General features: G+C 46.7%; 1 protein-coding gene across 7 annotated transcripts in view; it reads left to right on the plus strand.

The window, feature by feature from the left end:
* The window catches only part of LOC138268737 (low density lipoprotein receptor adapter protein 1-B-like), a 55571-nt gene that overhangs the window by 19261 nt on the left and 11576 nt on the right, over nucleotides 1–24734 (plus strand). For 5 of the 7 annotated variants that reach the window (XM_069218708.1, XM_069218709.1, XM_069218712.1 and 2 more), the window contains exon 2: nucleotides 14149–15118. In XM_069218708.1, coding sequence (XP_069074809.1) covers nucleotides 14545–15118 — 574 coding nt within the window. In that variant the 5' untranslated portion in view covers nucleotides 14149–14544. Of the gene's footprint in view, nucleotides 1–5692; nucleotides 5783–14148; nucleotides 15171–24734 lie in introns of those variants that run through there. The other 2 variants (XM_069218710.1, XM_069218714.1) reach the window with 2 other exon arrangements.

Raw genomic sequence — 24734 nt, forward strand, 5'->3', positions numbered from 1 at the left:
TCTATGCCACTACTCCCCATTGCACTGTCACTCTACACTGCACCACTCTACGCCACTGCATTCTACACCACCCCATCCACACCACTCCAGCGTACACTACTCTATGCCACTCCACTCTATACCACTCCTTTGTATGCCATTTTCCTCTACGACACGCCACTCCAATCGACACAGTGCCACTCTCCCCCTTTTCATTCCACTCATTCAGAGGTTTTCTATCTGACTACACTATTCTACTTCTGATATATTTTTACAGTTATTTACTAGCTGCTTTTGGTGTGTGCACTAAAATCACTTTATTCCTCACGTCTGCAGCCTTACTATCCCTTACATTTAAGGGAGCAAGGCACAAAGGATTAGAGAAGTTATAGGAGATGGTGTGACCTTGCTTTTCATGGAATAAAATGTCCTTTGACGTATGTAATATTGTACAAAAACGTGACCGTAATGTTCTTATTACAGTCTGGTTGTGACATTACAATGGTGAATCACCAGACCATGTAAAAGGCAGGTCATTGGGCAGAAATACAACTTTTTGCTGAACAAATGAAAGGGATACTGGCTTTACGGCAGTCCCTGTACTGCGTGCCTGGAAATGCACAATAATTACCCGATTAGAGGTACCTAATGGCGGTATGTTTGTTTATTGTTCTCCTGAAGATTATGAAAAGGACAGAATCTACCTGCATGTTACCACACTTTACCGCCTTAGGTTTTTTTGTGCTTTTGATTCCACTGAGTAGTTTCTTGAAACCATCCACTGTAATTCTGTGGTGATGTGTGGAGTTACTGCAGGTATCAGAGAGATTTGTGGTAATCAAGTTATTGCATATTGTCTAGTTTCTATGACTCTAATGGCAGGTTTAGCTTATACCTGGTATTCGCTTGCTGTACGAATGCAAGTTTACTTCTGTAATTCAGAAACAATGAATTGTTCCATAGAACATCCAATTTCGAATTATTATATCTATGTAATACAGCCGAACCATAAGGCAAGACTGGGTCGTCGGTACCCTTGAACCCCCTATTTCCACAGTGTTTTCCTGTACATCTCTTCAGGCCAGGGAGAATACTCAGGGTGCTGCTGGAAATGGACTGAAGATGTTTGTAATTTAAATTGTAATCCAAGTCTGGATAGTCAGCAACCAGCTGGATTTTGATAATGTCCCAGAAACCTTCAAAGATTGAAAAGAAAATGGCATTACTTTTGTTAGATGTATGGTCCAGAGATTGTCCTGATTTATAACTGTGCGGTTTGTTCCAGAGTCTCTTGGACCAGTAGAAGTCCAGCCTAACAATTCCAAGTCGTCTGTGCAGGTTAAGTTGATAATTGTGAAGCTACCCAGCATCGACTCTGTCCACCAGAGCTGGAGGATTGGACGTATAATAAAAAAGCAGTCCCGCCAAGATACAGCCTTGCTTTGGGCAATTGTTGGTGTGTATCTTTGGTAATAGGCTGGATGTGTTAGATCATTTCAAACTTACCTTTGTCTGACTGTGGAATTCCACAATTAGATGTAAAAGGGCTTTCTCGATATATATTCGAGAGAAGGCCAAGGGGAGAGGCACATATATAAGAATCCCACTGCCTTGATTTCCATTAAACGAGAAAGGGAAAAAAAAAACGTAGATCTGTTTGCTTGTTTCATCTACGACAGAGCGGCATTGGATTAAGTTGACAGAACAAGACTGGTTGAAACCCATATTGGTGAATCTCCCCTGTTTGCTGTGTCGTTTATTCTACTCCTGGCTCCTCTCAGATATATGTATCTCCCTGTCTGCTTCTCTAGTGCAGTGTGCCTCTCTCTGCCCTCTGTACTCCATGGCTGTTTCCTGCTGTAGTGCACACCTTTTCAGCTCTGAGCATCAGGCTTCTCCCTGGTCTGTCGTGCTTTCAGGCTGCTTTCTTGCCTCTCTCTGGTCTGTTATGCCCACCTGTCTGATCTCCGGCCAGTCGTGCCCCCGACTGCTCTCTGGTCCTTGGCACACCCTGGATGGTCCTTGTCTGTTCACCCACTGCACGCATGCCTGTTCCCTGGCCTATTACGCCTGTTTACTACTGGCTGGTCCATTGCCCTCCCCCTTCATCATTTGTATTTTGTTGCAGCCCTGGTTGCTCCCTGCTGCATTACACCCCCAACCTCGATTCTTATGCCCACCCCAAAAACAGAAGCAGGGCTCTCCTTGCTTGTGGGAGCATGTTAAAGCTTTCACCCGCCCCAGATTCCGGTGAGCAGTGCATGGTAATTTCCTTGAACCCCCCCTCAGCTCCCTGCCTATGGGGTCAAAAGCAAAAGGATTTTGTTCTGAATTGAATCCATCTTCTGTTTTTTTTGCATTTGTCACCTTACGTGGGAAGGGTATTCCCAGACGTGGGTCTAGTGCTCACTGTGCCCCTGGATTCAAGCTAGCCTGGGTGATACCCCGAAACTAGTCCCAGGGGGGACCTGGCAGTTCAAGCTGGACTGTTCCCATGGGGAGCAGGGTCAACACTGATTTGCATATGGCCGGGTCTAAACTGGAATGGAATGACGAACCAAAAAACTATGGATTTAACCCCGATCTGTGACTGACTGACTGGGGGTGAATATTTGATTTGTTAATTATTCTGTCCATCATCTGTTCTTTTTGCATGGGGTCAAGTCAGTCTAGTCCCTGTAGGGCTCAATAACAGCATCCTGGGTGGGGTATTTACAGTACACGGTGTCCTGTTTACATGCAACACTGAAGGGCTCTCGTGCCAGGGACCCACACTACTGCGCAGTGTGGCGCGGGTTGGTGCGAGGGCGCCTTGCCCTTGCTATGATGCTCTTATCAGCTGTGTGCAGGCCTCATGCACCTCTTAGTGGGCATGTTTACAGTTCACAACACCCCCCTACTTTTAAAGGCAGATGAAGTTCATTTGTTTTGAGGAAAGTTTGGCGCCTAAAGATATTTTGAATTCCACGCTTTACGTGCTGGAATTCTCCGTCTGCAAAGATGACCCCTGACCTTTTCGGAGACAAGCACTGGAGCCTACACCTGGAGGTCAGAGGGAGCCTAGAAGTGCATTTATACCTGTTACACTTATTGGATGTAGGTGAGTTATTTGTCTGTCTTTGCTTTTGATGGCCGTGCAAAGGATTGACACCACGACAGCTCACTTTGGTCGATGTGAAAACTCTGAACTATTGTTCTTTGTTCTGTTTCTTTGGTACATTGTTTCTGTTTGACTTGAACCGGTTTCAGATACATAAAAATAAGCCCACCAGGCCCCTATCTGCCTCCTTTGTGGCATTGATTGTTTACCCTATCTATCCTCAGTGCTCACCTCAAACATGCAACCCTCGACCTATGTTTCAACTATACCCATCGCCACTGGAATTGTGTGTCAGAAGAGGGCCAAATTATGCGGCATGCGAAGGCAAATTATACTGCATAATGCAGCATATTTTGGTATAGTTTTACTTCATTATTTGGTCATTTTAAAACTTGCTAACGCAGTCTGGGCCTTGGTTGTACTTCATTAGCACCAATTTGATGCCCAAATATAACAATAATCAAAGGAAAGGTGACCAGTCCAGGTTTGCAAAGGGCCTCCCACCAATCAGCAACACGTGTCACTGCATACTTGGTAACTTTTTAACTGTTTGAGCTAGAAACAAATTGTTTTTTTGTTAAAATGTGCAGATTATGCGGCAGATGGATTATGTGGCAAACGTGGCAAATCTCTAATCATGTGAAAATCGCTGCGGGCGCACAATCGCATAATTCCAGTGACCCTGCCTATACTATATGTGTGACACAGTACTGCGGTTTGAAGGCATCCCATGTCGAGTATGAGCAGCTTTGTTCTGCTTTTAGCTGTTTACTGCTAATTGTAGTTCTGTTTTCCCATTACACATGCAGGACTACGGGAAATAACAATTAATGCAGTTGTTACGATGCAGAGAAAACAGCAGGTCTGAGTGAGCAACTCGCGCCTGACATAAGTCCAGTCTGGCTTCTTGCAACAGAAGAGCAGCATGCAAAACAGTCCCCTTGTGTACCAGGGTCTACAATGGCTATTTGTGCATTTTGAAACCAAAATATGTTTGCTTATAGCCAGCTTCTTGGTTTTTTTTTTTTTTTTTTTTTTTTTTTTTTTTTTAGATAGGTGACGGAACTGGAGTTTTCCCAATAATCAGGTTTTTCGGGAAAAAAATAGCAAAACAAGCATTGACAAAGCCAAAAGGCTGGCAGACAACACTAGACCTATTTGCTTTGCCAGTGCTTGCTTGGAAAGAAAAAAAGCATTTGTAAAGCAGTGGTCCACCATTCCTGGACTGAACTGCACCTCTTTTTAGGATGTGAATGTGTGACCAGGCAAAATGCCAACCGTCACATTGCAAGATAATGGGTGAAGTGGGCTGACCTTTTGCCCCATGCTCTGTATTGCGGAGGCGGGGACAGCGTGGGAGGTAACAGGGGTGGTTGGGCAAGATGCCATCGTGTGCCCCTCCATAGTCCACGCCAACTGCTCTGTAGTCCAAATAGGTGACTTTTTTCAGCTACAGTGACAGCTTGGGGGGAGGGGATTGGGGGTGGGGGAGGGGATTGGGGGTGGGGGGGGAGTGTTTGCAGTGTTACTGCGGTGGATGTCTTGTGATCAGCAGTTGAAGTGATAACCTCCTCCTATGAAAAGCCTCCTGCAGTCCTTCACCATGAATCCTGCTACCCTAGGAAGTGTTATGCGTGGGTGTATGGCCCCTCCTTTAGAGCACAGTATCCGGGCTCTCCGGGTCACATCTGGAATGGTGCACATCTGGAGTGATGTGTGCAGTCTAGAGATCACACTGAATCTCCCCATCGAGAAAAGAATCAACTTCAAACTCCTCGTGCATGCATACAGGGCTCTCCGCGACCTAGGACCCACCTACCTCTACCACAGCATCACGTGCTGACCCCCCGGCAGAGCTCCCACTCCACAGACCTTCCCATACGGAAGACCTCGGCTGGAGGAAAATCAGCAGCAAAGAGCTGGAACACCTTGCCCTGCATCCCAGGCAGTCACCATCTTTAACTCCATTCAGGGGGGACCTTAAGCCCTGATTCTTTGACTGAAGCACAGAGGACCCCCCACCACCACTCCGTGCCTTGAGACCCTTCACTGTGAGCAGTGTGCTCTACCAATCCTGATTGATTGAATCTCTCTTTTTTCCGGGTACCACACTACTGCCGTTTCTAAGAGGTAAGATGATATTTTTGGGGCAAGAGCAGAGCTAGGTCTATTTCTGCCATCTTCCTGTGTATAATTTGTAAAGGTTGTGAAACTTGTGTAACGTTGTGTAATGTTGGTCTTCAACTCTTGCTGTAACCTGCCAGGCCATTGAGTAATTCTTATGCAATCGCTTACACAAATGCAACATGGTGACACTTTTTACACTGTAAAGCGCTGTGACTCGTACAAGCAGCTTGCGCGCGCTATTTAAAACCCAGTCAGTACATAAAATAAAGATGGGGTGCTTTGCGGGAGGTCAAGAGGTGCTTGGGGGAGGTCTGACCAGGCGATCCCTGAACAAGTTGGGCTGGTTTAGCGATCTACCTGGCACTCCCCTGCTTCGGGGCACAAACACCTCCTGGACTTCTGCATACTCGGGGAGGGTGTTGTTTAACACGGCCCCCCCTATCAGCGGTTCACAGCACCCCGCCGGGCCTGCCCACAATGGTGCGAGGGGGGCCGGGCCTGCAGGGAGGATAAGGGCCTGTGTGCGCAGATAAGGCCCAGTCGGTGCCCGCCACCCTCCGGACTCTCACGGCCAAGGTAAGGAAGGGTCTCGGCTCACAGACCCCTGGGTTTCACTTTTGGTGTTTTTAAATCTCGCGCCTCTTCGCGCCGCACCCCTCGCCTTTCGGGGCTTCAGATAACTCACTCAGCCACTTCGTGCGTTTAGAGGCCGCTTCTGTGAGGTGGACACGTGTGGGAGGCAATTTACGATTCAATTATTTCGAATCCAGAAGTTTACAGTGTCTAATTTTACCTTTTATTAAAGACCACTGACGTCAATCAGGACTACGTGCGCACCATATAAAAGAAAAATAAACATTTCCTCAGTTTTTTCGCACCCGACCGTCTCACAGACACACCCAGTCCGCCGCCCGTTCCCGGTCAGCGCTTCGAACAAGACCGCAGCTCCGGCTTCCAGCAGAGAGGCCAAGCCCTGAATGTGCGCTACTGACTAACGCTTGCCCTCCCTTCGTGGCCACAGCATTTTCCGACCTCTCTTTATTTGTGGGGGGCCCTGTGGGGTGGAGGGTGACAGGTGCAGCCTGCCACCTGAAAGCACCGGGTAGACAGACTTCTGGACCCTTAGATAGTACCTGCGTAAAGAAACACTGATCGATATTTTTTAATGTGTTACCAGTTGCATGACTGTAAACGGAAAAACTAAAACTAAAATGCCCCTTTTGAAGTCTGTAGTTTGAATGCGGGAGCTGCCTAGAAGTTATTCCGCCAGCGCCACAACTCATTTTCACACTGTAGCTCCCTGGGGCGAACTTTGTTTAGATGGTTTCCCATCATACTATAAACAGAAGGAAAAAACAAAAAGTTCCATCATACATGAAGCAACGTTCAAACTAACCATTGTTAATCCCAGAATTTAACTTTTCTGTGCCAAACCTCTTCCTCGCGAGCACAAAAACAAAACAAAAAAACTTCTTTGGAAGTGCTGCCCCCTAGAGGTGACTTCTACTTCTTTGTGCGCTTTCATTGTCGCAAATACTGGGATTGATCAATGAAACAGTCTCCAAGGGTTAGCCAAACGTGCCGGCAAACAAAAGGGAGTGTCAGGCTGTCTCCGTCGGGGAGGAGAAACGGAAGAGATGGGGTGTGGGGGAGAGATAAATATGGGAAAGAAGACGCAAGAGGGAAGGGGGCAGAGGAAGTCATGGTTTGGGAGAAAGGCAACGAAAAACAAATGGGGCAAGTGGTGTCCGATAGATAGGAGGGCTTGCGAGGAATGGTGGTTGGGGTGGAAATTGCTTTCTGTGAAATGTAGCTGAAGAGGGTGGTTGGTGGGATGCGGCTGTTGCCTGGTGGACGAGGGGGGGAGCAGGCAGGGCTTTTACACTGTGCGAGGTTTCCTCCAGTGGCTGGCTGCCCTGCTGAGGAGTCGGAGTTGCTAGGAAGTGTCTGGTGGGAGGGCTGGTGGCCCTTAGTGAACAGACACTTAGGGGGTCATTATGAACATGGCGGTGTTTACCACTGTGTTCATGCTGGTGGTCATTTCACTGACCGCCAGCCACCTCGAGACCCCCCCCAGCCGCATAAATAACATTCTGCTGGGCCGGCGGGCGGAAACATTTTAATTATTTCTGCCATCGTCAGGCTGCCTGCCGGCGGTAGCCTGGCGGTGGTGGAAGGCCGCCATGGCAGTCCCCACAGCCTTCATTATTTGGCCGCTGAGACCACCATGCCATTGACGGTCATTACCACCGCCACTGGCATGGCGGTCTCAGCTGCCAATGTTCATAATGAGGGCCTTAGTGTGAAGTGGCATGCACTGCCTTCCTCTGTCCTGGGTAGGTTCAGGGCCTGCACTCTGCCCCAATCTGCCAGTATGGGTGCAGGGCCTGTACCCACCCCCAGCATTAGGGCTGTAGACTGTCCCACCTCTCGTTGTTGCGTGGCGGAAACGAGTCCGCCAGCCACGCGAGAAACCGTGACGCTATTTTCATCTTGTTGACAATCAAAATACTAATTTGAGCTAGTCCTCGACACGGACGTAACCAGCAGTCTATCATCTAACTAGTCTAGTGACTTCTAACGTAGCTACATTTAAAGTACAAAATAAAAAGCTGAACAGACGTACAAGCCCTAGATAATGTGTTTAACCTAGATAACTTTACAAGTGCAGGGCGCACATGGGAATCACGCAAAAGTGATAAGACGCTATGGGCCGTATTTATACTCTGGTTGCGCCGAATTTGCGTCGTTTTTTTCGACGCAAATTCGACGCTAAACTAACGCCAACTAACGCCATATTTATACTCTGGCGTTAGACGCTTCGGGCGCCAAAGTGCCCGGAGTGTGCGTCATTTTTTAGCGTGAACCCCTTCCTTGCGTTAATGATATGCAAGGGAGGCGTTCCCGTCTTAAAAAATGACTCCCAGGCCTTTACGTGGTATTTATACTCCCGGGCAAAAGAGACGCCCGGGAGTGGGCGTGGCCAAAAACGGCGCATTTGCGCCGCTTTTTAACGCCTGGGTCAGGGATGGCGTTAAGGGACAAGTGGGCTCAAAATGAGCCCAGAGTGCCCTGCCCCCAGGGACCCCCCCTGCCACCCTTGCCCACCCCAGGAGGACACCCAAGGACGGAGGGACCCATCCCATGGACATTAAGGTAAGTTCAGGTAAGTATTTTTTTTTTTATTTTTTGTGGCATAGGGGGGCCTGATTTGTGCCCCCCTACATGCCACTATGCCCAATGACCATGCCCAGGGGACAGAAGTCCCCTGGGCATGGCCATTGGGCAAGGGGGCATGACTCCTATCTTTACAATGATAGGAGTCATGTTGATGGGGGATGGGCGTCGCAAAAAAATGGCGCAAGTCGGGTTACGACGATTTTTTCGACGTAACCTGACTTGCCCCATTTTAAGACGCCCATACGCCATTTTCCCCCTACGCCGGCGCTGTCTGGTGTACGTGGTTTTTTTCCACGCAAACCAGGCAGCGCCGGTCTGCTTGCGCCGGCTAACGCCATTCCATAAATACGGCGCCCGCATGGTGCTTCAGAATGGCGTTAGACGGCGCAATTTTTTTTGACGCTAAACTGCGTTAGCGCAGTTTAGCGTCAAAAAGTATAAATATGGGCCTATATATTAAAACTAAAAATGACGGTACTTAGGCTGAAAACTGTAGCCGGATGTGTTATTCACCTCTTGGAAGAAGCGGGTTGATTTCATACAAGGCAGCGCGCCTCGTATTCGTGACTTACAGGCCCGAGCCCCTGATTTCTAGACGCACGGCCCATAAACTTATTGGAGTCATACTGGCAACCCGCAAAGCTTGGAGATACCCGCTGGGCTGGAGTGCCTGCCGCACAAGTGTTGGTGGTTCGACTCCTCTCGGAATCGAACTCGGCTTTCATCCTTCCGAAATCAATACAATGAATACCAGTGGACGCGAATAACGCGCATTATTCTAGCGCCAAGAGTTCGAAAGCAGTGAGCGCTATAACAATGGCCACCCTATTCATTATGCACTCGTGTCACCGCCAGGGTGTGATTTCGGACTACAGTTCACCCCCAGGGAGATTGTGACCCGACCCGGGAGACCTCTAAAGCCGGATTGAGATTTTTACTCCGGTGGGGAGTTAATTCACGGCCCGGCTCCACCCACAATAACCATTTAAACGTGCCTGGGCTGGGAGGGGCGCGAATTCCCAAGAGGGGGCTGGTGCGATGAATTACTGACACAAAGAGGTGCTTGGTTGGCCAGGGGGTGGGATTTGTATGTGTAAAGGGCAATTAACAGGTTTGCCAGGGGGGCGGGAGGGTAGGGGTGAAGGCAACTTTGCAGAATACCAGTTAGTAATCAGCCCTGTTTGAATCTGAGAGCACCGTCGCAGCAGGGGTGAAGGAACCGCTGACCTTTGACACCTACATGCTAGGTCTTTCTTTAAGGAAGTGTGCATGGCCGACGAGACAGACCAGATGACTAAGTCCAGCCTCGCCTGCCATCCAGGGCTTTTGGTGACATCATCAACCACAAAAGACCATATACATTCACTGAAAATAAACTAATTTAAATTTAATTTATGGTCTTCATTAAAAACACAAAGTACAGTTATGAATTAAAAAAAAACACTGACATTAATGAGGTGCATATCAATAAATAACACCTAAAAGCACACTGTAATTAAATCATGCACGTTCACACCACTAAAAGTACTACACTCATGCTTTTCATTCGCAGTGGTAATAGTGATGCGGTATGTCATCTCAGCCATGTAAGCATCACGCATGTCATGGTGGGTGTGGTATTCCCGTACTTATCGATTGTCCTCATCGGCCAGCAATGTCCGAGTACCATCTGCAGACCACCAGGCACGTCTAGTCTGGTCACCTGCTTGCAGGATAGACCCGAAGAGTGCCCCAAGTTTACAGCTCCCCTTTTTCCCTACGTGTTACTCCTCAAAACGTTCAGCTCCCCCCTGCGCCCACAAGGGCATCTGTAGTATTGAAAATGTGTGAAAGTTCCGGCCAATCAAACATAGGCAGATGACAATTTCTGCTACCTTTGTGACCTTCCCAACAACACAGGTTGTAACTGGAGTAACGTGGAGTGTGTACAGGAGAGATTTTGTAGCAACAGTTTCCAGAGTGAGAATGTTGTATTGCCACAATCTAAATACTAGCAGTGACGTTTCCGGATTCTAGAATCAAGTGCACTAAAGATTCTAGAATTATGTGCCCTAACAGTGAAGTTTCTAAAGATTCTAGAATCATGTGCCCTAACAGTGAAGGTTCTGGAAGGGAACATAGTGTTCTGACACTAAAGATTCTAGAATCATGTGCCCTAACAGTGAAGGTTCCGGAAGGGAACATAGTGTTTCGACTCTAAAGATTCTAGAATCATGTGTTTTAACAGTGAAGGTTCTGGAAGGGAACATAGTGTTCCCACACAAGATTCTAGAATCATGTGCCCTAGCAGTGAAGGTTCCTGAAGGGAACATAGTGTTCCCACACTAAAGATTCTAGAATCAGGTGCCCTAGCAGTGAAGGTTCGGGCAGCTGAACACTTGGATGCCACTTCTTATCAAGGTCTTGGAATCAATATACTATGCTCTCACAAGCTACTGCCTAACAATGAAGGTTCCGGATAATGACACTGTTCCCATGCTCAACTTTCCAAATTTAATTTCCCAACAAATGAACCATTTATACAATATGTCCTGGTAGTGAAAAAATGCCTTTACCATAAAGGTTCCAAAATCAGGACAATATTTTCTCACAGGCTATTTCCTAACAATACATTTTCCACAGTTAGGGTGCTGTGTTCCCCAGGGGCAGCTCCTCCGCTATGGCGGAGGACCGTCGTACCCCTGCCAGCAGCTGCAAACCTTTCACTATAACACAATAAGAAATGTAGTTTATTATTGTTTTATAGTGAAAGGGGCGGGACCATGGAGTTGTGACGGGGAGGAGGGGAAGTGCACAGCACTCACCCCTCAGTGCGCATGTATGTCTGGCCGGCCGTCTCAGGCCGGCCAAACACACATGTGCACTAGACTCGCATTGCTGGGTTGGAGACAGCAAGCAGACTTCCACTCTGACACAAAACACCCCTGCTGGGTGCTCCGTCCAATCCTAACGCAGCCTAGTCTAGGAGCGGATGGGAGCGTCAAGACGTGTCGAAGAGCAAAAAAAGGTACTTTTTTCATTATATTTGTTTTGTTGTCCACCACCCCCACACCCTCCCGCCACGCGCTGCCCCACCCCTTTCACTCCTGCAAGCCACCACTGGCGTTCCACGTGCAACTTTCTAACTTTGTGTTTTTAGATATAACATTCTTATGAAAAGAGGACTTTGTCTTGCTATGAGTGACCTCCCTGTCAGTGAGGACTTGGCCATCAGAATGATGGGCCACAACTCGTGAAATGACAACTACAAAAGTTCTGGAATCAGAACAGCGTGACAATTCTCAAACATCCCTCCAGTATGGATATTGGTGTCAGAATGGTGCCCTTAGGAGGTACACGGTTCTAGAATCGGAACCGGGCACTGATTTGAGCTACCTCGCAAAAAAATACGGTTCCCGTATCAGAGAGGTGGAAAGTCACTCACAGCATACCAAGGTAGGATTCCAGAATTGGAACATTGTAATTCAGAGCAAGCCACTCTCCTTTATGATCTGCTCAGATGCAAACTCAGAAAATCTTGTTCCAACCAGCAACGTCCCTAGTGAGAGGGATTCTAGAGTCTGGAAAAAATGACTAGCCCTAGTGACTTCAAAAATTAGGATTACTGAAACAGAAGTGTGATGTTGCATTAGCTAGATTTGTAGAGCGCACTATCACCGGGAGGGTATCCTGACACTGAGCAGGTGTGAGTCTCGCCAAATCTAGGTCCTAGTGGACCTACTCGAAAAGCCAGGTGTTTGGCTTGCAGGATTCAGGAAGTGAGCAGAAGCTCTAATATGTAGCGGCAGGCCATGCCACGCTTTCGGAGCGATGAAGAAGAAGGCTTGACTTGTCGGATCTGGGATTCCGTTTGCGTGTGATGTGTGCAAGTAGGAGTCCAGACGAGCGGAAGAGACCTACAAATCTCCAAAAATAATAGTCCCAGAAAAAGAACAATGAGACCCCACCCAGAACCCTTATAAAAAAAAGCATTCTGGAATTAGAGTGAGAGAACCTTATCTGCAGCTCACACAACAATACATGTTTCAAAATCAGAACAGCATGTTCCACCCAAACCTCCCCCAACAAGATGGGCCCAAGCAGGTGACCTCGACAGTATTGGTTCTAAAATCGAAACACCATGTTCCCCACCAGTAACAAGGCAAGAAGATACGTTTCTAGAATCAGAAAGATGTCTTCCATTCACAACCTCTCCCAACATTTTTTTTTCTGACGTGCCTCCCTCTCGAAAAACAAGGGGTCCGAACTCTGAGTAGTTCGTGCTCAACCCGGACCCCCCATAAAATGATGTTTTGTCAACAGAATGCAGCACCTACTCACCCACAACATTCCCAAAAATAAGAGATTCAGAAAGAGTACAGGAACCTTTAACTTAGGTAATACAAACATCTGCTAGTTACTGCTGAAAGAAACGAGAGAAAAGCTACATAAAAACTATCCATTTCATGAGTTTACTCCTCATTATCATCAGCCCCACCATCTACCACCAGCACCCCTAACAATATGGGATCTAGAGTACAACCGGGGACTTTTTGGTACCAACGTTAAGAAATTAAACATGGCGAACATTTAAGATGCCGAATCTGAGAAAAAGCGCTTTTACAGATGCTTCAACTGCATGAGTGGGTTACAAATGATCGCCATTTTTTTTTGTTACTTGAGAAAATCAAAATTGCTTTGCACCATGGGAAACAGAGAACTGATTTATTTTGTGGTGTACACATTATTAGAAATTGACAAACATAAATGTGCTCTTCAAATATGACTATCTTGGTGCTGGTGTAATTTCCTAAAATTGATTTGCTAAATATTTTTGCACATGCGCAAAAGTTCTGTGACGTGACCTGCACGAATGCGTCTTGCGTCATTTGTGACGCACTAGGAGCATCTGAGTGCAATGTGGCCAGCTCTGCTTTGTTACCAGAATCGCGGAGATGTTTCGCATCTCAGCATTGACGTGCCAACAGCTGTGCAGGGTGGAAAATGGCTGGTAATCTGGTTACTGGGCAACATTTCCTCTTCACTCAATTATAACCATCTCTGCACGTTCTAGGACCTGTAGCAGCAATGTGGAAAGGTCCATTAATACCACATGCCGGGAATTACCAGAAATGTTTCCACTAGCTTTTTTTCCCGCCATAAGAGATCTACTTGTAATGACTGGCGGGAAAAATGCCTCCTCTATTTAATACCCCGATTACTCACCCTGACCATGAGTGTGGCTAAAGTAACAGTGAGTAATGGTCATAGATGCTGCAGTTGAATATATATACAGGGTCTAACTTAGAGATTTTTCTGCAGATATGGTGGAGCCGAACAATGTAATGACGTATTGAATTAAAGGGGCCTTCCAGGGTGCTGATTAAAACAATGCTCTTTGCCCAGGCCTACTAGCAGTCACCAACAACAAGCATTCTAGAATATTTCTTTGTTTGATGATGTTATTTTAGATTTTGAGTTCTGTTGTGAGGTTATTTATGGGATGGCCCCCTTAAACAGACAGTGATGTTTAAACTGCTAGGCAAAGAGTACCTTAAACTGGAACATCACTCTGTGATTGGAAGTGACTGCTGATAGTGGAACTGTTGCTATTTTCTCTGTAAATAATATTTCATAATTCTGTAATGTATGTATATTTGTGGTTTACCACTAATCTACCTCGTGAATCTCATAATAGAGGCTGGAAAGAAAAAGATGATGTAAGATGTGCCTCTGTGTGAAGTCCAACCCTGATGATTAAAGTTTCTTTATTTTTCCCCTAGAAAGCTGAAAATCCTGCGAAACCTGAGAAACGCGCCCAGACAGAGATGTGAGGACAGGCAATGAAAAACGAAGGAAACCAGGTAGCAGGATTCCCAACACAATAAGACCCCAAGAAGCCACCGATACTACATTTCCCACGGGTCAAACAAATCAAATAAATATTCTGAAGACGAAAAGGACACCTGATAGAAAGGGAAAAGGGACAAGAGGTAACAAAGAAGAAGAAATAAAGAAAAGTTGGATAAGAACAGCTGTAAAAATAGTCCATGCCAGCTGAACTATAAATTTACGGTGGACTTGAAATAACTAAGTTGGTCTAAAAAAACAAAAAACTGTTAGCGGCCAAAGACGTAAAGGAGTCAGAACTTAAAAACTACAAACAAAGAAATCTCAAAATGTCCTTCAGTAGTTCCCACCTGGTGAAGACCATCAGGAAGTCCCCGGCAGTCCTACGACAGAAGTTTGGCAAGGACAAGGTGAAGAGGTTGTCTCATGGTGATCCACTTTTCAAGGTGCACTACCTAGGTGTGGAGAAGATCTACTCCCTGCAGGTGGAGCAGACGCATGAGGTGGTGGCGCAGCTGCTGAGCGCTTGCCAGGGTAAGCCGCAGGAGAAGGACCATGCGCTGGTCGTGCGGCCCCGATACCTGGAGGTGAAGGAGATCGCCAGTGGGCGACAGATCACCAAGACGTACCTACACGACATTGCCTGCTGCACAGCCGACCCTGCCATACCCAACATCTTCCTCTACATTTGCAAGCACCGGGGACAGCTGCAGTGCCGCGTCTTCTTGTGCAACAAGGCGGAGAAGGCCAAAGCCATCACTGCCTGCCTTGCCAAGTCCTTCGAGAGGGCCTTTAGTGACTGGCAGGGGACCTCCATGGAGCAGGAGACCATCCCTGAGGAGAACGAGACAGAGCTGCAGCAGCAGAAGGAATGCCGCAAGCTTCAGGGCAGAGGAACGCGAGGTAAGATGTGCCTGACCTGCAGTGCGACGATGCAGCAGTTGCAAGGACACCGGTATGCAATGCACTACACTGCCCTCAAACCTGCTATTTGTTCTACTTATCTTTGATATGCAGAATTATGTGGCATTGGGGGACCAAATTGTTCAACAGGGATGACTAAATTATGTGTCAGGAAATGCAAATTATGTGGTGTATTACAGCACATGTTGGGATAGTACTACTCTTAAGTTTGTCATTTTGAACATGTTAACTGGGCAAAACCTTCACTTCATTACTACTAGTGTAATACCCAAATACAGCAATTAGCAACTGAAAGGTGACCCGTCAACTTTTGCAATGGGTCTTCCTTTAAGAGGCAACACGTTTACAATATATTTCTAGTAACTATGAATCTGTTTCAGCTAGAACCATTTTTCTTTTTTAAATCTGCAGATTATGCAGCAAATGATGATTATGTTTTCCCCCCCTTTTTTAATTTGAGCTCATTAAGTGTCTAGTGCATACAAGTTATAAGAATAATTCATACATTAATCCATCCATTAATACATTTTTATCATTCAGTGTATCATAAGCAAATATACATGGAATAGTGACTGAAAGGTACACTATCATAAACATTTGCTTTGCGGTGGTCCCACATTTACCTTGGTGAAGCACAGAGAGATAGCACTGCCTGGAGAGTGAAAGGGCAAAACAATTTACATTCTGAAAGTTGCAAATAAAAGTACATTGGTATCTGGTACGTATTATATAGCCAATAGTCTGCTACACCATTCCTGCAGTGTCTTATATTTGGGTTTTTTTGGTAGCTAAACTTAATTCTGGGAGTCTTGTTGTGCCATAAAGGTGCCCAGTTCCCGAAAATATTGATTATTAACCTTGATTGGAATGTTAGAACACAAGAACAACCGCAATGGCAAACTCGACATCGTAACCAATGCCACCCGTTAAATCAATGTTAACGGTAGAAGGACCCATCTATTTAGCAAATCATGAGTCTTCCTGCACATTAAAAATGTCACATAGTGGATAATCAGTAGTGACATACACGCCCAGATACCTGACCAGGCCTTGAGACCTCACCTGTGAATGCAAAAAAGTCGGAAGATGTTCACCACAGGCATTAAACAGTAATGCCTCTGTCTTCCAGTATTCCTCCAGTAGTGCGAGCGCCAGCTGCATGTTAACTGCATCTGGCTTCAGATACATCACCATGTTGTCAGCAAATAATTTATTTTTGGCATCTCTTCCAGTGGTACGCGCAACCCAGGTGTATTACGTAATTTATTCACCAGAGCAGTGGTTCCCAAACTGTGCGCCGCGGCTCCTTGGTGCGCCGTCAAAATTAGCCAGGGGCGCCGCACACAGTCTGGAAACCACTCGGAGGTGCTTTTAATCGGTAGCTTTTCACCGTGGTTTTGGAAACAAAACCCCCTGCATTAATTATTGTGACCAGCGGAGGGCGCCAGAGTACCATTAATAATATCCCTATGACAAAAGAAAATAAATAGTTTAAAATAAATGGTTTTCAGGAACCTGAACGAGAGAATAAAGAAGTCAAACTGTAAATAGTGTAGGTACAGGTACAGGCTGGGATTACGTTCCCCCACCCGCCAAAAAAAAGTAACATAATGGGGAGCCGTGGCCAACACGGCCAATAGGTCAAAGGAGCCGGGGATCGAAAAAGTTTGGGAACCACTGCACCAGAGGCTCAATGAAGAAGGCAAATAATATAGATGATAAAGGGCACCCTTGGGAAGCACCTCTGTTAATGGAGATCTCACCAACCATGCAGGAATTCACTACCACCTTGGGCTTTGCCCCTGGATACAGATTTTTGAGCATGGTTACAAATTGTAAGGGCAATCCAAATTGCCACAGGGAGAAAGATAGCATGTCCTAATTACCCATATCAAAAGCCTTCTTGGTGTCAACCATGACTACCACAGCTAGCGTTTGATTGCATGAAAAATAATCAATAGCATGAATCAGAAAATTTGTATTGGAGGCCATCAATCGATTGTAAACAAAGCCAGTCTGATCTTGATGTATCAGTACTTGTGCTGTGGGCGACATTTGAATTGGCCAGATTTTGGTTAATAGCTTATAGTCCACGTTGAGTAGACTGATTGGTCTTTAAGAGTTAACATTAAGCGGGGATTTGCCCTTTTTCACAAAGCTAATTATCAGGGGTTCATCGAAAGAGGGGTGCACCTCTCCCCTTCCCTTATGTAATTGAAAAGGTTGGTTAAAAAGGGCACGAGCTGTGGGGCAAATACCTTCTAAAACTCTGAAGGAAAGCCATTGGCACGGCACGCTTTTGCGATGGACATTGTCATTAAGGTTTCCAGTACCTCAAGATCTGTTATTTCGCATGTCAGAGTCAGTCTGTGTGCCAGGGAACCGAGGTATATCAAGCGAGCTAAGATGTTGTATTATACAAGCCTGGAGTACCTGATATACAGCCTCATAGAGGCACCTAAAATGGCTAAGGAAAACCTGGGCTACTTCGTCTTTCCTTGAGACTGTTAAGAGTGAACAGATCTTGTATCTGCCTTACCAAGGACTTCTCCCGCTTGGCCTGTTGCCCTTCCTCTGAGACTTGCTGTTGATAAGGTTTAGAGCAGTTAATTTCTTCTAAAATGAAAAAAAATTACGCAGGTTTTGTTTAGCCTGCTCCAGTTCTTTTAATGTGTCACGCTCTGTGGGTAAATTCAAAACCCCCTTGTGTTAATTTCTCAAATAGATTAAAGCTCCTTGACCGGCCTGTTGCACTCCTTAAATTACTTGTCCTTATATGGTATAATGCGGCATTACGCAGAAGCTTTAAAAGTCTCCCAGACAGAGAAAAGTGAAGCTGTGTTCCTATTGATTTCAAAACATTAAAAAAAAAAAAAAACATTTCCTGTACCCACTCTTGATTGGAGAGTAGAGCCCTATCGAGCTGCCATCCTGATTTTGCTTTGGACTGGATACCTAGATTCACTGTCATTAACAGCACGGAGTGGTCAGAAAAGACGTTAGATTAGATATCTCCAGCCGTGAATAAAAAGGATTGGGATGATAAGAAAAAATCAAGATGAGATGCCATTTCGTAGCACTGAGAATAGCAGATATACTGGGCGCTGGCGGGGTTTTCCAACCACCAAGGATCTGCAAGCCAAAAATCCTGCCGGAGCGCCGTCAACCCCTGTTTAGTCTTAGGCTCCAACTGTCTTTTGGCCTTTTTAGATGTATCTAATGAGAGATCTATTGGAGCACCTGCTGTCCCTATTTCAGTCTGAGATATATTGGATAAAGGATCAGGTTCATCACTGATAGGGCCATAAACATTTACCAGGTTGAGAGAGGTATGCTTTGCCAACACCTTGAGCCAAAGCCACCTCCCCCAGGATCCTGTATCAACTCCCTAAAGTCCCAATGAATGCTACTTTTAGGGAAAATAGCTACACCTCGAATTGCTGCCCCTGGAGAGGCAAAATAAGAGTAAGAAAATTGCTTTGGGATGAAGACTTTAGAGTTCTTACCTTTCCAATGGGTTTCTTGTAAGAAAACTATCTGCAGGGCTAGTGACATTAACCATCTAATAAGACCCCATATTTGCATCTATTAAGAATTCAATTGCCGTTACAAGAAATGACTTTCAGGCTAGTCTTTATGTAGTTAAATGTAAGCTGCAGGTAATATGGCTTGCTACCACCGATGATACATGTTTAAAACAATCCTTTTAAAAGAGCTTGTTTTCTCCCCCTCCCTCTCTCAGTCCCCCCTGCCCCACCATCCTCCCCCCTGTACCTCCTACCCCACCTTCCCCACCACCCCTGCCTCCTCTCCTACTCCCTGAATCCAGAGGCGCCCCCCACCCAGAGCCTCTATTGGAGATACCATCCTGTCCTCCCTGGCGCTCCACCTCTTCACCCCTCCACTTGTTGATAGCGCACTGATATGGCACCAAGGCGGGATCCTTAGGAAGCTGGAAGACGTTCCTCCAAAACATTCCGAGACACTAAACAAAAAAACGAAAACAAACAATCACAAAAATCAACAAAAAGGCAAGCACCGGTGCTGTTAAAGTTAATGAACACCAGTGACCATGCCACAGCTTTTAACAAAGGACAAGTCATTTTGAGTGAATTTGATCCAAGAAAGCCTTTGCCTGCTCTGTTGTATGAAAAATTTGCACATGTCCCTTGTAGAAGACTTTCAACTTTGATTGCTGAACAATGCCCGCTGGTGTGCCACGAGACTTAAAACTATCAATCATGCCCCATATCTGCCAATATAGACATGTCGGAAAACACCTTGAAAGAAAAATTGTCAGTTGTGTGATAAACCCTAGCATTAATAGCCTTAGACAATATCCGCTCCTTTATCCCATAATCATCAAAGTTGACTAGAATAGTTCTCAGATGCTTAGAATTGGGGTTCTTTGTGGAAGGGACCCGGTGTGTGCACATAATGGTGAAGTCTGAATCCTTGGAAGGCATGCCTGGGCAGACGTTCTTGCTGATCAACTCTGCTACTACCGCTATGGCAGTGGTCCCGTTCTCATGCCCTTCTCGAATGCCAATGAAGTGCAAATTCAAACTTCCTGATCAATTTTCCAGATCGTCAATGTTCCCCTGTAGATCTGTGTACTTGAGTTGTAGTTTTGGAAAAACCGTATCCATCTTACTTTTATAATCTTCTACATCAGAAACTCTCTGTTCTACTTGAGATAGTTTGGAATTCAGGAGCTGCAATTTGTCACTAAGTAGCCCAATCTGCTCATTGGTTTTCCTATTAGCCTCCTCTTGATAAAGATTCATTTTGTGAATCTCGTTCAGTTTCTGCTGCAAAAGAGTCTCTAAGAAGTCTGTACAGATGTTAAGGAGAGGTTTGCTTTTATCCCGCAATGTTTCTTATATTTTGTATGTTCCACGTGTTCGGGGGTATTCTCTGGGAGCACAAGTGGATTAGCTGTTTGTTCTCTTTCCCTATACTGGTTTTGAGGTGAGTTGCCGGCCGCTTGCTTCCATTTATCAGGGTCCCCAAGAAATCAATTTGATTGGATTGGCTGACCCCGGGGGCCCTTCGTGCTCATGTTCATGCTGTTTGTCCCAACTAGAGGATAGGCGAGTGTTGGCCTTAATGCTGCGTTCCCAGCCGAAGATCTGAGACAGACATCATCCGATATATGCTCGGCAATCTAGCAGGAAACTGGGCAGAAATTACTTTTGCAGGAAACTGGGCAGAAATGACTTCTGCAGGAAACTGGGCAGAAATTACTTCTGCAGGAAACTGGGCAGAAATTACTTCTGCAGGAAACTGGGCAGAAATTACTTCTGCAGGAAACTGGGCAGAAATTACTTCTGCAGGAAACTGGGCAGAAATTACTTTTGCAGGAAACTGGGCAGAAATTACTTTTGCAGGAAACTAGGCAGAAAGTACTTCTGCAGGAAACGGGGCAGAAAGTACTTCTGCAGGTATCTTCCCCACTACTGAGTCTGATGCCTCGGGCTCTTCGTCTCTTACAGCCTCCGGTAGTGTCAATATGTTTTTTTAGAAGCTGCTTATCCCTGGCAGAATTCCTTTTTTGATTAATGAAGACTTTGGTGAGTGTACTGTTTGAACAAACAAGCCTCCTGGGCTGCCAGTGCTCTTAGGGTGGGACATTTTATGCATCTTTAGGGGTACGGGACTCTCAGGGTTTAGAAGGTTTGGAAGTCTTGCTATCCACCCGTGTTCACAATGATATATCTCACAAAAGTCTCTTCATTCTACTTGTTGCTGCTTTTTCCTCTACTCAGTATACTGTTTGCAGGTGCCCAGAGGTCCCTATAAAAACTTTTCCCAGAGGCTAAATTCAGTCACTGCTGCCAACAGAATCACTTGTGTAGCGTTGGGTAAATGGTTAGTGGTTTTCCATGGGGCCTACCATGCAGAACTTGAACCGCAAAGCATCTCCGCAATCACGCGGATCATAAAGTCCTGTTTGTTAAAGTTTTTGAATTGGAGCCCAGCCAATATACGCTTAGCAGGGCATGGAGGGCAAACTCAAGAGGCGCTAGAAATCATCGAGCGCTCCTAGGAAACAGAACCCGTGAGTTAAGTTTTACATTGGAGTCCAATTAGTATAGATGTACGTGGCAAGGCAGAGTAATGGAGGCGGGCTGAAGCGGTACTTGCTGCGCAGCAGTCCTCAGGTGCGTCTTGGAAACAGGTCCCTTCCATATCGAATGGCTGTATCCATTATTAGTCACTTACCAGTTTCCAAGATCAAGTGAAATACCTCTATAAGCAATGTGGACTTATATCCACGCTGAAGCGCCACTCAGATATCCAGCACTTCGCAATGCGCCGGCAATACCATACTGCCTCGGCTTTTCAATTCGATTCAAAGCACAGGTGTGCTCGGTAGTGGATAGCCAGCCTCTGCCGAACTGTTATGCACTCTCCCCCCGCCAGCGTTTCTCCTTGCAATCTCTGCTGCACTCGGCTCTCTTCTACGGCCTCAGAGAGGATGGGTAGCAATGCGAGGCCTGCGGAACGCCTCTGGCCACACAAGCCGGTCTCCGCACGCTATGCGGCTTTACGTCTGTTGCTACCGCAAGGTTGCGGGCTGGTTTCTTCCTGCATCACTGATTCACCATGGATCCGTACAGCGAGCGAGTTCAGCCGCTCACACCGCTGCAACATCCGCTGCAATGTTGGAACGCCTTCCAGTCTCCGCCCCAGTTACAGGAGCGTGACTGGAGCTCTCCGCATGCAGATGATGGATTATTTGACAAAAGTGGCAAATCTACAATTATGTGGAAAATGCCACAGGATCGCATAATCCAGTGTCCCTGATGAAATGGGACAAGCATTCTTCTCTACCAAATCTCCCCAGGCCTGACCTCGATCACACCCACCATTCCAGAAGATGGGTCCCAGAAATAGGTTTGCCAGGTCACCTTAATCCTGACCTGCAATGTCATTTACTTTTCATTTGCTATAACCTACATACATCTCTGTCAGTGCATCTCAGGCCATATTGGCACCCACCCCTCCCTCCTATAACAGTACTGGGACTCACATGCTGCTCTGCCAATTAAATTCGTTCATAACCTGCAACATCACAGATGTTCCAAGACTCAGGCTGAAAGGTCTTCTGCCCAAGAGCAAGTTATTCCAGTATTGAGACATAAGCTCGCAGCTCTGCACCTTTCTTGATATATAGCGCCCTGGCTATTCCATCACTGAGGCGCCTTCACAGCTCTGGCGGTACACCGCACTCCAGACCTGCAGCATCGCCAGCTATTCCAATGCTAGGGCAACAGGCAGCTCTTCCAGTACACCTCAGAAATGGCCTGCAGTACACCCAGCCATTCAACAATTGCGACCTACACACAATGCTAGTTACCTCAGTCGTAACCTGCGGGACCCCCACTTGTTCCTGTACTAGGACCAGACACACATCAGCGGCAGTACTACACAATCCCATGTATTCCTGTACTAGGACCAGACACACATCGGCGGCAGTACTACACAATCCCACGTATTCCTGTACTAGGACCAGACATACATCGGTGGCAGTACTACCCAATCCCACGTATTCCTGTACTAGGAGCAGACATACACCGGTGGCAGTACTACACAATCCCACGTATTCATGTACTAGGACAAGACACACATCGGCGGCAGTACAACACAATCCCATGTATTCCTGTACTAGGAGCAGACACACATCGGTGGCAGTACTCCACAATCCCACGTATTCCTTTACTAGGACCAGACACACATCGGCAGCAGTCCTACACAATCCCACTTATTCCTGTACTAGGACCAGAGAGACACATTGGCGGCAGTACTACACAATCCCACGTATTCCTGTACTAGGACCAGAGGGATACACATCGGCAGCAGTACTACACAGTCCCACGTATTCCTGTACCAGGACCAGAGAGACACACATCGGCGGCAGTCCTACACAATCCCGCATATTCCTGTAGTAGGACCAGACACACATCGGCAGCAGTACTACACAATCCCACGTATTCCTGTACTAGGACCAGAGAGACACATTGGCGGCAGTACTACACAATCCCACGTATTCCTGTACTAGGACCAGAGGGATACACATCGGCAGCAGTACTACACAGTCCCACGTATTCCTGTACCAGGACCAGAGAGACACACATCGGCGGCAGTCCTACACAATCCCGCATATTCCTGTAGTAGGACCAGACACACATCGGCAGCAGTACTACACAATCCCACGTATTCCTGTGCTAGGACCAGAGGGATACACATTGGCGGCAGTACTACACAATCCCACCTATTCCTGTACTACGACCAGACACACATCGGCAGCAGTACTACACAATCCCACGTATTCCTGTACTAGGACCAGACACACATCGTCGGCAGCACTACACAATCCCACTTCTTCCTGTACTAGGACCAGGGAGTCACACATCAGCGGCAGTCCTACACAATCCCACTTATTCCTGTACTAGGACCAGAGAGACACACATCAGCAGCAGTCCTACACAATCCCACGTAGTCCTGTAATAGGACCAGAAAGACACACATCAGCGGCGGTACTACACAATCCCGCATATTCCTGTAGTAGGACCAGACACACATTGGCAGCAGTACTACACATTCCCACGTATTCCTGTACTAGAACCAGACACACATCGGCGGCAGTACTACACAATCCCACGTATTCCTGTACTAGAACCAAACACACATCGGCAGTAGTACTACACAATCCCACTTATTCCTGTATTAGGCCCAGAGAGACACATCAGCGGGAATCCTACACAATTCCACGTATTCCTGTACTAGGACCAGACACACATCGGCGGCAGTCCTACACAATCCTACGTATTCCTGTACTAGGACCAGAGAGACACACATTGGCAGCAGTACTACACAATCCCACGTAGTCCTGTACTAGGACCAGAGAGACACACATCGGCCGCAGTGCTACATCATCCCACATATTCATGTACTAGGACCAACCACACATCAGTGGCAGTACTGCACAATCCCCTGTATTCCTGTACTAGGACCAGAAAGACACACATCGGCGACAGTACTGCACAATCCCACGTATTCCTGTACTAGGACCAGACACACATCGGCAGCAGTACTACACAATCCCACGAATTCCTGTACTAGGACCAGAGAGACACACATCAGCGGGAATCCTACACAATTCCACGTATTCCTGTACTAGGACCAGACACACATCGGCGGCAGTCCTACACAATCCTACGTATTCCTGTACTAGGACCAGAGAGACACACATTGGCAGCAGTACTACACAATCCCACGTAGTCCTGTACTAGGACCAGAGAGACACACATCGGCCGCAGTGCTACATAATCCCACATATTCATGTACTAGGACCAACCACACATCGGCAGCAGTACTACACAATCCCACGAATTCCTGTACTAGGACCAGAGAGAGAGACATCGGCGGCAATACTACACAATCCCACGTCTTCCTGTACTAGGACCAGAGAGACACACATCGGCGGCAGTAACGTATTCCTGTACTAGGACCAGAGACACACACATCGGCGGCAGTACTGCACAATCCCACGTATCCCTGTACTAGGACCAGAAAGACACGCTTTGGC

Source organism: Pleurodeles waltl, chromosome 12 (genome assembly GCF_031143425.1).
Source record: "Pleurodeles waltl isolate 20211129_DDA chromosome 12, aPleWal1.hap1.20221129, whole genome shotgun sequence".
NCBI classification, from domain to species: domain Eukaryota; kingdom Metazoa; phylum Chordata; class Amphibia; order Caudata; family Salamandridae; genus Pleurodeles; species Pleurodeles waltl.